This window comes from Phlebotomus papatasi, chromosome 2 (genome assembly GCF_024763615.1).
Source record: "Phlebotomus papatasi isolate M1 chromosome 2, Ppap_2.1, whole genome shotgun sequence".
Classification (NCBI taxonomy): Eukaryota; Metazoa; Arthropoda; class Insecta; order Diptera; family Psychodidae; genus Phlebotomus; species Phlebotomus papatasi.
Genome location: NC_077223.1, coordinates 85,246,083 through 85,261,799, shown reverse-complemented (window position 1 = coordinate 85,261,799; position 15,717 = coordinate 85,246,083). Strand labels below are relative to the sequence as shown.

The 15,717-nt window shown below is 32.3% G+C and overlaps 1 protein-coding gene across 4 annotated transcripts in view; it reads right to left on the bottom strand.

Moving 5' to 3' along the window:
* Positions 1-15,717, bottom strand: part of LOC129804825 (protein vein) — a 95,122-nt gene that overhangs the window by 10,986 nt on the left and 68,419 nt on the right. For all 4 annotated transcript variants that reach the window (XM_055852458.1, XM_055852455.1, XM_055852457.1 and 1 more), the window contains exons 3-4: positions 7,052-7,220; positions 6,482-6,618 (exon numbers count right to left, since the gene is read on the bottom strand). In XM_055852458.1, coding sequence (XP_055708433.1) covers positions 6,482-6,618; positions 7,052-7,220 — 306 coding nt within the window. The remainder of the gene's footprint in view (positions 1-6,481; positions 6,619-7,051; positions 7,221-15,717) is intronic.

Below are 15,717 nucleotides of genomic sequence, written 5' to 3'. Positions count from 1 at the left end.
TTAATGCTTGCGTGAAACTGCCCCACCCTGCTCGCCTGAGTCCCCCTGGGAAGAAAACAAAATTTTGACTTTTACAACTGGTCCTTTGAGATGTAAACGAACTTCAGACTTAAAGCCTCTACACATTGGGAGCAATTATCGTCAAAAATTGCATTTTTGACAAGAATTTTGACGTTTCCACCTACAGCAATGCTTACGATTTTCTTCAAAAAAGATTTTTTTTGACGAAAATCGCTTCTAATGTGTAGAGGCCTTTAAGGTTTAGCTACAAGGTTTAAGTTATGTAATTTCAAAACAAGCGATATTTATATAGAATTGTTTACCTAATAGAGTGATATCATTTAATCCTTCAGATTTTTTTAAAATTCAACTTTCCTGCTTGTTTCAAAATTAGTGTCATTTTGGAAAAAAGATTAAACCTTTTTAAAATTTAAAATTTTGTTTTTAAAATTCTCATGAATTATTTTTATAATTTAATCAGCAAATATTATATGTTGTATATTCAGGAAAATATTTGATTGTACGAGTGGCATATACAGACACGATCAGGGGTTTCTACCGTTTATCTGATGAGGCCTGTATTGGTCAGTCGGCGGTAGACGCAACCATGGAAATAAAATATCTATCTATCTATATCTATTCTTGTAGATTATATCTTCTATTATATGATCCCCTTATTAATGTAATTAATCTTAGGAGACACTGGGGCAGTACTAAACATGAGAGTGGGATAGCATGGAACACTGATATTTATGTCCATATTACTTGGACTTAAGTCAACCATTTCTTCAATTGACAAGGATCCCTTTGGACTCAATGAATTCATACAGGCCTCGTGCTCTGAAGTCTAATTTAAAGAAATGCAGTGTTTACAGCTAGCCCATATTTACTGCTGCCCCAGTTTCCTCTACTCTGTAAATTTTAAATTAATTTTTAAAAGTCCGAATTGTGTTGTCTAATAAACATATAATTTAACGTGTTAAATTTCTTTAAATTCTAAATGGAGCAGCAACAAATTCCTCAAAAACAAAACTGAAATGGACCTGTGAAATTTCTTTAAGTTTATTTTATTTTTTGATATGAGACCTTTTCAAATGAACACTGGCACTTTAAGAAATCGTACCATAACCAATTACTACCCTATTAGGTGAGATTCTTAACAATCTCACCTACTATAATCCTAACAAAATTTCATGTCGTCCGATCGACCTCAAATTTGGCCAAAATGTGTTTCAGCACTTCCTGATCACGAATATATATGTGGCTAATTTACGTTCCCGGCCGGCCGGCCGGCCGGCCGGCCGGCTGGCCGGCCGGCCGCTCTTTGGAGCTTAATAGCTCCTAAACTAAAAAAGATATCGACTTGCGGTTTTCGGCAAAGGTTATATATCGGGTGAAAATTGCAACTTGGTGCATTGACCCCCCACCCCCCACCCCTCCTTCCGCCATTTTGAAGACCCCCTTTTTTTTGTTTTCTCAATAGCTCCGCCCCTATGGCATTCAGCGGACTCAAATTTTAGTATGTTATAGCTGGGCCTTAGAGCTTTCCATCAATACCAAACTTAAGGTCCCCCGACCCCCCTGACCCGAGCTATAAGGGTCCAAAAAAAATTTCTTAAAATGGCCATAACTCCGATTCTAATTGTCAGAATTTAAAAAGTGAGGGCTTTTTGAAAAGCTCTCGTGAAATGCCACTTCTCCTTCTAACATCGCAAGTTCATAAAACCACCCCTAGGGGCGCTTTTTTTAAAAAGAAAATTTTTAAATCTTAAAAGTTAAATAACTCAAAAATTCCATTGTGCATCGGGCTGAAAATTTAGTATGTTGTAGCCGTTGATTATACCTATCAAACAAAAAAAACCTTAAGTCGATCCATAACCCCTGACCCGAGCTATAAGGGGTCAAAGTTCGAACATTGACCGGCCTCTATCTCCGGTTCTAATTAACATATCGACCTAAATTTTACCTTTTTGGTTTCGTCTCGATGAGCACTTTCAGATGGAAGTTCAAAAAGTCACTACAGGTGGCGCTGTGATAGCGTCAAAATTCATCGAAATTCAAAGTCACTTTTCTCAAAAACGGCATTGTGCAAGTTAATGAAATTTTAGTATGTTGTAGTCAAGTCTAGGACGTTTCCAAAATGGTGCGTATGCGCGCTGTGGTTTCAATAGAACCGGAGATATGAGGGGTCAAAGTTCACGAAATTCAAAAAATCATATCTCCGGTTCTATGTGACCGATTTTGATGAATGGGGGCTTAAACGAAAGATCTCACCAAATGCTACAACTTTCTAGAATGTTTGAACTTCGTGGGACCAACACCAGGGGCGCCACAGTCGAAAAACCATTTTCAATATCACATAACCTCAATTATCTCGACTGTCGCTGAACCGATTTTGATGATTACTTCAACATAATTGTAGAGCACATTTGTCTCTACATTTCGTCCATACATCATTTTCCGCTCAGACTACGCTATCACTCCGATTTTGCCGTTTAAGTGTGAAAAAATTGATTTTTCCCATAATAACGCTTTGAAATCACTCAGATGCCAATTTGACTGCCTCTACTCCACCAAGACACTTAAAATAGGGTTTTAAATGGAAAGTCCCACAAAATACAACAATTCTTTGATTTAGTTGAAGTTCAACAAATGAACACTTGGGGCACTCTGGATGAAAAAACGAGTTAAGAAACAAAAAACCTCGCTTATCTTGGCTCCTGAGTAATCGATGAGTTCAAGTTCTACGGCAAAATTATAGAGAACATTCTGGTCTACATTTCACCCATATAACACTTTTCTGTCAGTTCATCCAAATCCTTGACATTTTGGTTCAAATACAAAACTTGTATAATTTCACGAATTTGATTCAAGATAACTGAATGGCGTCTCCCTACTTCAGCATCAAATCGAATTTGCATGCACTCCGAGTTAGCTCACGTTAAGAATCTCACCTACATAAGCCGGTTAGGATTATCTGTCCCTTTTGTACCATTTGGGACAAGAGATTTGAACATCTATCCTTATAGGAAATAGTAAATTAATGAAAGAACTTTTTTTTGCATTTTATTAAATATAATAAAATTTCAATATTTTTATGAAATTGTCAATTGGTGTTCCCTGCGGAACAGGTGTTTTTCCGAAAGAAAAATAGGTCACATCTCCTTACAGCAGTATGTGAACTATAAAAATTTCTCAAGGCAAAGGGAAGGATAGGGCTACTTCACGCAGCCAATAATATAAATATTTTATATATGTGAACACCTGCCACACCTACCAGAAAGCCCCGTCCATCAAATACACACCAGGTACGCCCCCATAAGTCTTGTGCATAATAATTAAAATTATTTATGCAAGTAAAAATGTGGCAGTTTCATATATGCATGACTTCTAAAAATATAAAATATAGAGATAATAAATAAATAAATGGGAAATGTTCATTTTGAAATAGCCAATATCCAAGGGTAACTATCTGGTCTAGGCTTAGTTTTTTCATTCATTCATTCATTTTCAACCGCTTATCCCTATTGAGGTCGCGGGCCCATGACATCCAATCTAGCAGCCCACGTTTGTCGATCCTCCGCCACTTCAGGAAGATGTAGTTTTAATATGATAGTCCATAAACATTTTTAGAGAAAAGAAATTAAAAAAAAAAAACATAAAATAGTTTAAAATGTTTAAATGTTTAAATTTAGAAACAATTAAGTAAATAGACTATTTTATAGCTATTTTTTAAATATTGAATTGCAAAATTTTTCTACTACTGCTTAGCATGTACGTATACTTACTTATACCGGTAATAAAAAGCTGTCGGAATATCTTCTTTCAAGAAAATAATTAGAAGATTATTGCACTTTTTCTAATGAACTAAAAATTATTTAATATTCAAAATTTTGTTTATTTTTGTGTTTTTTTAATTCAACAAAAAATTTCCTTTCCACGCAAAAAGTTTACATTTAACTTGTAAAATATGTATAAAAATACAAATTTTCTAATTTCTTAAAAAGTAGTTTTAAAATCTTGAATATTTTTTTTTTAATCAGGACCAACTTAAACTTAAAAAAAGTGTTTTAGAGAAAATAGCTGTCAAAGAAAACTACTGTAGTGGAAAGCGCGGTACCTTGGTACGACTGCTCAAGCTTCGGACAATTCAATTTTTTTCTCAATGTTCCTTATGGATTTCACCCATAGCTCTTTTCTGAAAATTTGAGGTATTGGACTAGGGGCCAAATTCATTTATAACACCAGGGGCCTCTCGACATTTTATTCTTCCATACGTTTTTGCATAGGCGCAGTGAAGACTATTGGCAAGTTTTTTCCTAAAGAGAATTTGCTTATCAGTCTGATACGTCTGATATATTTCGAAATCGTCCATTAAAAGTTATCTTAAAATTCATATTTCATAATGTTCGCCGAAATAATACAAGAACTATGAGCAAAATTGTTTACGTCGCGGTGCAATATCTGCAAAATTTTTACAAGGAAAAGTGAAAATCAGCTTCACTTTTTATTAGGTTTGATGGACACTGATAACATAATAAAAAAAATGAATTGTCCGAACTTCGGACTCCGAAGCATAAATCGCCCTAAGGTAGCGTACTTTCCCCTACGTGCTCGTTTTTATCAGATGTGTTAATTTTGATAATGTTTCCTATGAGGATAAGTGCTCGAATGTACCATGAAAATGGTATAGAAAGAGATCCAATAGATTAGACACGAGTTCTTAAAGTCCCAGTAGGTTTTTCATCGACCCCAGGAAGTTCATTGTTTGTAAATATTTTTGAATTCCCCAAAATTCTTTGAGACTTATGGCTCGTATATCGTATAACCCTCTAAAAAGTTTGTAAAAAATTGTAATTTTTTACAAACGCTGATCGTAACATATTCACTTCATGGGTTTTTTCTTTTTTGTTTACAAACATTTGTTCGTAAAAATTCATAAACACAAAAAACATCATTGTGAAATGTTTGTAATTGTTCGTAAAGTAACGACATTTGTTTGTGAAAGTGAAAACAAAGGCAAACAAGTTTGTAAAAGTTTGCACTTTTTTTTGCAAACATTGTTCATAACTTAATGACTTGACGAACATTTTTTGTTATTTTACAAACATTCGTTCGTAAATGTTTGTAAAAGTACAGAAGTTTGTAGAATTTTGTCACTTGCTTGTTAAATTTCGTCAGACCAAAAAATGTATGAACAAATGTTTGTGAAAGAAAAAAAAATGCTCGTCAAATGATCATATTACGAATATAAGTCCCCAAAAGGAATGCACACACATTTCAAGATTTTTGGTAAAATTTTGGCTCAGGATTCAGGGAAAGTATTTCATTACATTCTGAAAAGAAACCAACAAGAACATTTGGTATTGTAGATTTTGAGACCTTTGGGAACTGGGCTAAACCTAGGGTAAATGTCCTAATTCAAAACCATTTCCAGACGCTTTAACTTTGACAGAAGATTCAACACATTAAGTTCATATTTTTTCTGAAAAGAATTGCATAAATTTGCTCCTTGAGTCTTCTAGAATGTTACTGTTTAGTGAAAATTTTTTAGATATAACTTGAAAGCTTCTTAAATACAAGAAAAATACGCGAGCGTAAAATGCTTCTATTGGAAACATATTAATCCAAATGGAGGCAAGGGAAAGTTTCTAATTGGAGACAAACAGTAAGAAACTGACAAAAAAACAATAAGAAAATGTCTCCAAAAAATCATATTTCCGGGGTTTCTTTTTGAAGCATTTGCAGACATTTCAGAAAAGCCCTTTTTGTTCACGAAATAGATAATTATTTCATTTGTAAACTTCATGTACCGTTAACAATAAAGATTAGAATTTAATTTAACTAAAATTATCCAGAAATATGACATAAATGTTAAACAAAACGAATAAACAACAGTCACTACATTGTGTTCTTTATTGGAAAACATGGTCGATCAATGAAAAATTCGATGGTTAAGAGGTACACTTTTAATTTTTCTGAGAAATTAACAAATTAAAATTTGTGAATATGAATGGATTTTCGCTTTATTTGAAGCAAAATTAACTAAATAATGAAACTGAGGTATAGAAAATATATAAATATAGTAATTTAGTACTGTATTTATCATGAAAACACTGAAGTTTCCATTTGGAGTAGCGAAAAATTTCCATTTGAAGCAGGTTTTGAATTAGCTTAATTTATCCTATAGCCTTAATAGCATGAAATTGAAAACTCCCTCCTTTCGAAATAAAAAATGATAACGTATGTTTGGAAGTTTTACTTAAAAGATAGTCTAGTTCCGCTTATTCCAGGATGTTGTGCGGTATTATTTTTAATAAATTCTATATTAATAGATTTCTCCTTTATAATTGAGGTCATGTAAAATAAAAACACTTCACACATGTCTCTTAACACTCTCAACCCCAAGACTTCTGTTCTAGATGGATGCACCAATGCCAAAAGGAAATGTTAGTAAATATAAGAAATATAGAAATCTCACTTTGATCTGGTTGGTCATCGACTCTCAAGAACATTGTTCGTGTAACAGGTTGTTTCGCCAATTTATTCCTAGCGCGACATTCATACTGTCCCGTGTCGTTTTTTCCTACCGACTCAATGATCAAGATCGATCTTCTCCTGTTGGATGGAAAAAAAAAGAAAAGAAACATGGTAAAAAAATAGATCATATGAGCAAAAATACCCATGAATTACATAAGGTAGTCATTGATGTCACAAAAAACAGCATCTCAATTAAATTTTTGTCTATTTTTGGTGCGATTTCACACAATAATACGCATTCACTATGGAGTTTTTTATAGAAAATTTTTGAAGGAAAATTGACCCGGATCTCCGGCTAATTTAGAAAAATCAATTTAAATTGATTTTTATAGTGTACGGCAAATCGTGTCTATTGTGTTTGGGACAAAATTTTCAATGAATTGTATGGTGACATAATGGGAAGAATGATTGGTTAATTAAAGAAGATTAAAGGTGATGTTCAATTTGTTGTTATACTTTTGTCAAGTGAAAGAGCAAAAGTGATAAAAATTGAAATGAAAAATGCACTTACTTAAAGTGAGAAAAGGTATATCTGGTGCGATTTCTTTTTATGGAACTACCATCTTTGTACCATGTGATCTTCGGTGGCGGTTGACCTTTCACTCGACAGACCAAACGGATCTTTTTGCCCTCTCGCACGGGAAGGTTTTCCGTGAGAAATTCAATGGAGGCGCGCTGTCCTGAAAGAAAATCCGACAGATAAATACAAAAAAAAATTATAAGAAATATTCCAATTCAAAAAAACAAATCAAAAACAAAACAAAAATAAAAATTTCTGATATAGTTTTTGCTCTATTGCTCCATCAATATCCTCCCATCTATAAAAATGCATTGTCCAAAGACGTCCCAATTATGGTTTGTGTTCATAAGGAATTTCGACAATTCGCACAAGTTGCACATTCCAGTGCCACCATAAGAGAAATGGAGAAGATTGAGGGAGAAGAATGAGATGCGATGAAGGAGAAAAAGAAATGTTGGATGAGAAATGAAGGTAAGAGAGTCTGCGGAAAAGACTGCAAAAGAGAGTCACAAGGGATTTTGCCCAATGCCAAAATTGTCCCGCTGGATGGCAAATAAGGTAAGAGAGACGAATATTTAATGCGATTGTGGGAATGAGTTCAATCATGTGTAGCCAAAACACTTCCTCGCACACTTCATACCAAATTGCCCAAGAATATTCCACCCAATTGATGCCATGAGATGGAGACTTCAGCAATTTATTGGGAATGGTCGATTATTTCTGTTATTCTCCTAAATGTGCTTGTAAAATATTAATTTACTCTTCAAGCACAAGGTGATGCTCATCAATTTTTGGCGTTGTTGTTTAAATGTATGATGCAATTGATAGAAATGACAGGTGTCAACAGGTGTTTGACAGGTGTCAAATTACTAAATTCCTAAACTGCAGTCAAACAATCGAAGAAGTTACTATATTTAACAATAGGGGGAGGTAGGGCTACATTGTAATATGATTTTTTCGCATATTTCTAAAAGAAAACAATTGTGGATCAAAATAAAATAATTGTAAGGACCAGCTTTATTTAGAAATAGACGAAAAAATCCTATATATCAATGTAGTCCACAGGTCAAAGTAGCCCCACCTCTCCCTATTCTCTGAATGAAAAACAATAGTGAAGAAAATTTCGCATTGGGCTCAAACTCTCAAGAGTTCATCATTGTTTCAAATAACTACAAAACCAAGAAATTAAAATTAAATAATCGATAAAAATAAAGTAAATAATTTGGTTTATCAATTAAAACTGATTTTTAGTCAAGTTGCTCAAATACGAATGTTTAAGGAATATAGATGACATTAATATTTTAAAAAGCGTAAGGGAGTTCATGTGAAATGCACTTACCCTAAATTAAAAAAAAAAAACAAGTTTAGAATATATTACTACGATAATATTGAAGAGATAAATGTTTTTAATTCCGACTCTACGGAAAAATTTCTTCACATAACCTTGATGTTTTTTATTGCTTGCAGAGCATATGACCCAATTCACTATTGCCAACCCAGGCAACTATCGACCCTACCAAGCCGTAACCTTTAATTTTATGAGGTACGCAGGAGATTTCTTTCGAATAAGTCGACCGTAGAACGAATTTTTCGTAGAGTAAAAATGTCAAACCGAAGAGATTCATCTATCCAAATGAAATGCATTATTAAAAGAACTTTTTTCGCTGAGTTCTTCAGTAAATTGAGCGCTAGGGTATTTATTTTTGACCAAATTTAGCTTAATATCTTTTAATAATTTCATTTTTAACTATAATTAATAAATTAAGTTCCATTTTCTAAAGTTTTGCATTAATTTTTTCCGAAATATCGTAGGAAAAATCTTTAACGAACAAAAATAAGGGAAAAATTAAAGTCTTGGTGGGGATGGATCTTAGGAACTAAGAAAACTGACTAGATTCTATCAGATAATTGTTAAATTTGTCAATATATCCGCCATATATGCCTCTTAAGGTACCCCAAGGGTAAAAAATCTTCTGTTGTTAGAGGCCAAAAGAGCTTTTTGTCACTATCAGTGTTGCTCAGTGTTCAAAAATAAATACCCTAGCGCTCAATTTATTGACTGGAATTATACTTATTTCCACCCTAAAAAACAAAATTCTATTATATTTCTAAAAATACTTAGAATAAAAAATCAAAATGTCGTTTTTTATGTTGGCATAAAAGGACGTTATGGTCTACGAATGAATTTTTTTCTACATTTCTTTTTTTTGTTGAGTTTCTTTAAGGATTAAGGGGTGGAATTATACTTATTTCCACCACTGTATTTTGAACAAAAAGCAAAAAGCAATTGTCCGGCCAATTGCTCTTTACTTGACAGTTCTATATCACATAGTCCGTTAACATTCTCTATTTAAATTCACTGTTCAAAATTTCATCGACCACCGTCAAAATCAGCTGATCAGTGAGTGATCAAATCGAAAGCAATGAATGACTCAATCATTGACTTCTGCATTGCTCCTTTCAAAATCGATGAAAAGAGAAAAAGCCTAGTCTGTTCAGTGCCATTATGTGATTTTCCCTACTAATTCGATGTAACATTAATAAGTAAGTCTCATAAACATTTAATGAAATGATCTTTAAAAACATTTGGTAAGCTGGGTGATATTACCTAGTCCTCCCCTAACTCAAAATCAAGGAATTAGTTTTGAAGTTGCTAACAGTATTTGTTAGGGCACAGACAGACTCATGCTGATTCTCGAGAATATTTATCATCCTGTAGAATTTGGCATTAAAGAATCAGATAAAGGAAATTTATACAAAGGACTTTTTATAGAAAATAGTAAAGCCTTTAGTGTATGATAATTTGGGATAATTTGGGACAGACTAAACACTATTCTCGAAGATCATTCTGAGTCTGTTTAGACTTCTAGGTGTGCAAGGGAAACGGAATTGAATAGGAAATGGATGTAACGAAATTTGAAAAGGAGTTTCTCACCGTTTAGCTCGGGAGGTTGAACGTGAATGCTAAGCCGGTGATGAACACTAAACTACAAATCTTATTATCTAGGGGAAGGCTTTCATGTATCGAACACTTCATATTTTTACCATATTCTTTTAATGAATCTGACCATAAATATGACGTATTCCAAGACAGAGTATGTTCGAAACTTGTAAGCTTTTCCCTATCTATCACAATGAACATAATTCTGTGATTTTACTTTACAAAACTCAAGATAATGTAAGTTAAATGAAAATAATCTAAATTGATGAATCTACATGTCTCGTTAGTTATTTGGGAGAAAAATTGAATTGCTGCTTATTTCAGACACTACCCATTTTCTCCTTGGTTTTCGCTAATTTAATAACAATCTCATTTAATTTGACACTTCTGCACTGAAATTATTTTTATTTAATTAAAACCTATAATGTTTGTAAAGGATATAATATCTATAATGTATATAATGGCATCAAAGGAGCACTTTAATATGATTTCTTGACAATTATGTAGTAAGTATATATGAATGATTTTTTGCTACCAAAGAAAATTTATTAATTTTACTATCTAAAACGCCAATTATTCGCCCAAAAATGTTTATATCAATTTATATTTTGGCAAGGATAAACCATTAAACGTCTAACAAATAAATTAGGTATTTTATAGCATTGAATTAAAAAGGAACATTGAAAACATTGAAACTTCCGCATATGAAAATTATCTCAAGTGAGAAAAGAGCCACTTAGTGGCTCTTTTGCAACAACTCAGCAGAATTTCATGAAGCACTTTAGAACGAGGAAATTTTCTCAGTGAAAGACAGTGAAAGAAAATTCACTTAACTTTGAATGATGCATCTTAAATGAAGGTTGAATGGTTTATTTTGAGCTGTTGCACTTTTTCATGCAATCTTTGCACAAACAATTATGCTTAGATGAGCATAAGAAAATCTCAAAAGCAAATGCATCTCTCTAGCCTAGAGTTAAGCACATAATTTGCAATGTTGTATTTATTTAAACAGCAAATTGCCTCCTAAGCCTAGAATTGTGTATTAATCTAGAAATGATGACCAAATGTTTACAACAATAATTTTCACTTATTGGTATTTCAACCCACTTTGGTCAATTACTTTTCCCGCATATAGCAAATTGATGCTGGATTTGTGGTGAGTAAAAGTACATCTAAATTGACTATCAATTTTATTCGCAACTTTGTTGCAAAATAGCTGCAAATTCTTCGCGGTTTTGAGTTACAGCAATGTGCAAAATATGGAATATCACTTGGGGAAAGTGATTTACTTGCTGAAGAAGTTCTACAGAAGATCTACTTATTTTGGACACAGCTGTAAGAGCAATCTATTTGAAAAGTAAACCATATAATTATCCGGAATGTAGTAGATAATTTTTTGCAATAATTTTCGAAAATGTAAACATTAAACATTAAAACATAAGATAAAAAAAATTACTTATTTTTAAATTTCAGTAACATATTTTAAATTAATATGGCATAATTTATTTTTTAACTTTAATTTGTTAAACTTTTTAGCAATTTTTTCACGATAATTAGGCGATCTTTAGACCAGAGGTTTAGCTAGCGGGTTTAACCCAATTCCCTAAGAACCTTAAATCCTAAATAGTAACCAATTTTATTGAGGTTAAGAATCTAATTCTAATAGATTATTTGTCCTTATTAATTCAATTTTAGTTAAGTTTTGCCAAAAAATCTTGACTGACGAGAATTTATAAAGAAGTTAAGCCTTGGTATGAATCCCGTGTTATATTGATACGTCCTGGAATAATACGATTTTCAGACTGAAGGTTTAAACCAATTTCCGATGGTCCTGAAATCCTAAATAACAAACAATTCAAGTGTTTTCTTTTCGAAATTAATGGATTTATTTTTCCAAATATCTTGCCTGTATATAAGGGTAACTTCAGACTCAAAGCTAGGTAATGTGCTTTAGTTTTCGTAATTACTAAAGCTAGTGACAAGCCTATATCGACGACTCAGAATATAAGTCGAACAACTCGTTTCTTATACAAAAATCGTTTTATTAGCTTTTTGGATACTTCTTTAAACCCTCTACTTTCCTTATGAATATTGTACTTGAAAGATAATTATTTCCAAAATTATAGAGATTTTAATCTGAGCTCCAAATCGCTCTCCTGTAAAATTTGAGCGATCGATATTAGCTTAAAAAGGTGTGATTCTTTCATTTTAAATTAAGCTTGTGGGCAAACTTGAAGCGTTTTTATTTGAAAATAATGTTAATTCGATTTAATAAACTATTAAATTGCAATTTGCTGAACAGACCTACGGCTTAAGATGAGAGACGACTTAACATAAATATAAATAAAATAATGATTAGACTACACTCCCATCAGTTTTACCAAGCCGTCTTTCGACAAGCCAGCTTTAGGGGCGTATTTTTATCATTCAGACACATTACTTTTTGTTTCTTATAGCTAGAATGAATGTAAGAAGGCAGTCAGAGACTTATATGAGCTCTAAAGTTTGAGACCTCTAGGGGAAGTGCTTATAATTTTGGACAGTCTGCATATAAGCATCGATATCCTAAGTTTGAAGTGCCATATTTTCAATACTAATTGACTTTTCTTGTTACTCTCTTTTCAGAAGGATTGTTTAGAAACTTGGCAAGCTATTTATCATCTCATTTTTACTAAAATTAGTTTTAATACGTTTAAAAATGAATTGATATGTAGAGGTGAATTTGACTCTTATTTTGGACAACTTGGTTATTAATTTTTACAACTTGTCTGTAAATTTGGACAGATAATCCGCCTCAATAGTATGCCCATTGTTCTTCATTTTATGAACCAATCTTATCAAGTCCTCTTCCTGGTCATGTAAGGGAAACGTGGAATGTCACAAGAAGCCCGAAAACTTTCCATATCATTCATTAAAGTGAGTTGACTTCGGTACTCCAAGTACGTGCGGATTCGCTCATTCCCTGCCCTTTCCGGGAGCCTTTCAAGGCATTTCTCACTGCATCTCTTTCGTAGAGATGATGCTCCTTCATTTCTCCAGGCATTTGTCCAACCTAGTCATCACAAAAGCTAAAACTTCACGAAATTTCGTGAGAAAAACACCTGTCCAAAATAAGAATCATCACCTCACTAGTGAATGTCTTAAAAAAATTCCCATTTTTCACACGAAAAATATAATTCACAAGGCAAATCTCATTTCAGGTCAAATGTACAAATCATCAGTAACGTGAATCAACACAATATTCAATGAATATTCAACAATATCACTCAAAAACAGCGAACAAACTTTGTTAGTACTTCACCAAAACTAAATAAGACTGAAGTAAGCCACGAAGTTCTGTCATATTTCTCGTAAGCAATTGCTCACACTGAATTTTCAACAAAGCAATTTCAACTCAAATCATATTCAAATTTTAACGTATTTAGTGTTAAAATATTCCAAAAAGAACAAATATTTAGATAGAATTCATTATTCATCAAATATTGGAATAAAAATCCATCATTTTAATCAATTTATTTTTAGTGTCCAATGTTATCCTCAAAGTGTCCAAAATAAGAAACTGGACAAAATTAGAAGCATTTCCCCTATTTGTCATGGTTTCAAAAATAAACGACTTTGAAATTTTGGAAGTCAGTTAGTTGGTTAGTTGCTATAATCAAAATATGCTTAACAGAATATTTTCTGATTTTTTTTTAGCATAATGCCCAACGCACAATAACTTTTCTTTAGTAAACATGTTTTTGACATTTCAATGAGAGTGAATGAAACATAGATCTAGTCATCTCGCTCACTCTTAGGGGAAATTTTGAAAACATGTTTACAAACAAAAGTTATTGTGCTCTGGTCATAAGAGAAAACTATTTAATTCAAGCTATTACGCATATAAAACTTAAAAATTGAAAAAATATTTTCCAAAATTTTCATTAAAAAATTTAAAAATTCAGCTAGAGGGACTTGATTTTTTTAGATGTTTATTTTTTGAGAAAAAAAACTTACTTTTCAGCAAACAAGATTTTTCAGAACAATTAGTTTTGTTTGTTTTCAAAATTTCCTATGAGAGTAAGTGAGATGACTAGATTTACATTTCATTCACTCTCACTGAAATGTCAAAACCATGTTTACAAAACAAAACTTATTGTGCGTCGGGCATAATAGACGAATCAGAAATCCAAAATGCAAATATTTTCTATTAGCTGATGAGTTAAATTCGTATTTAAACGGTGGATTTTTCTTTCCTTGAAGAAACGTGGAAACGAAACGTGGTGTAAAATACGTCGAAAATGTTTTCTTTTTTGTATAAAAATCTTCCAAAATCCAAATTTCACCTAAAAAAGTATATTGTATAAGTACGAATTTAGCCCATCAGGTAACAGCAAATAATTAGTTTTGGGATTTCAGATTAATCTTAGTAAATTTTGTCCACGAAAAAAATCTTCAAAAAACAGGCCCCAGTTTTCTTTTTAATGATATTTTCAGAGAATATAGTTCAAATATTGTACTTTTATATGCTAAAGAGCTTAAATTAAATAAATTTTTTATTATGTTAAAAAATAGAGAAGGATATGATGTTTTTTAAGTCATTCTGTCCCACGCAATACATTAATTTCGAAATAGAAATCTCGAAATACTCGTTTGCAATATCAACGTAATTTTAGTACCTTGGAGCTGAAGATGAGACCATTCTAACATTGCTAGATTATCAATGTTACCTGAATCAATTTGTAAAAAATATTTATAAAAAATTATATTAAATGCAATAAAAAGGAACATTTAATTAAAACTTCTTTTATGTAGAGGGAGGTGGGGCAATTTAGAATTGGGGCGTCTTGAAAATTGGGATTTTCTCTCTTATGATAAGCCTCAACTCCATTTTAAGTTTATGAGAAAAGAGTCCGATTTTAAAGGTGCCCTAATACAAAAATGCTTTTACTTCCCCTATACCATTTTTTGTAGAAATCAGTTCTTCTGTAAAGTTGTAACGGTCATAATTTTTAAAATTCACGTATTCATTCCCCTCACTATAAGGGAATCCAGAGGGGAGCATTCGTAGGGAGAGCGAGATAGTTTTGGAAGAACGATGGAAGAGTCAGCATAGGGCTCCAAGTTCTGGGCCCTCAGGACATGGATTTAGTCAACATTTTTGCCTATTTAAAAAAAAATCTGGACTTTATAATTATTTTATTTAGTTACTCAATTTTTTTGAAGAACCAAATTACATTACGTTTAAACCCAATTCCCTTTTAGAAATATAAAAGAAATCGTATTATTAATGTAGCCCTACAACTCAAAGAGAGGGTAGCACAAAGTTGTACATCTTTCACTTACAACTTTCTGCTGCTACATACAAGAAATTCGTCCAATGATAGGGGGATGTGGGACACCTTTGAAATATTGTTTTTTTATTCTATTTCTAAATTGAACTGAGCACTTCAATAATGTAATTCAGCTTTGTATTTAGATAGTGGGGCTAAAATATATAGAAGTATTACAGTAAGATTCATTTCCGTTTCAAGAAGAGAAAACTCCTATTTGAAATATGCCCCACTTCCCCTTAAATTTATTTTTCATCATAGAGCTACATTTCAGAAATTTGTAATTATTCTGGATAAAAATCTTAACAAAAAAATCAAAAAGTATAACAGAGTTATTATCTTTTTAAATATTCAATTTCATAAAGTATTGTCGATACAACCCCTGCAGCCCTTTTACGTTAAAG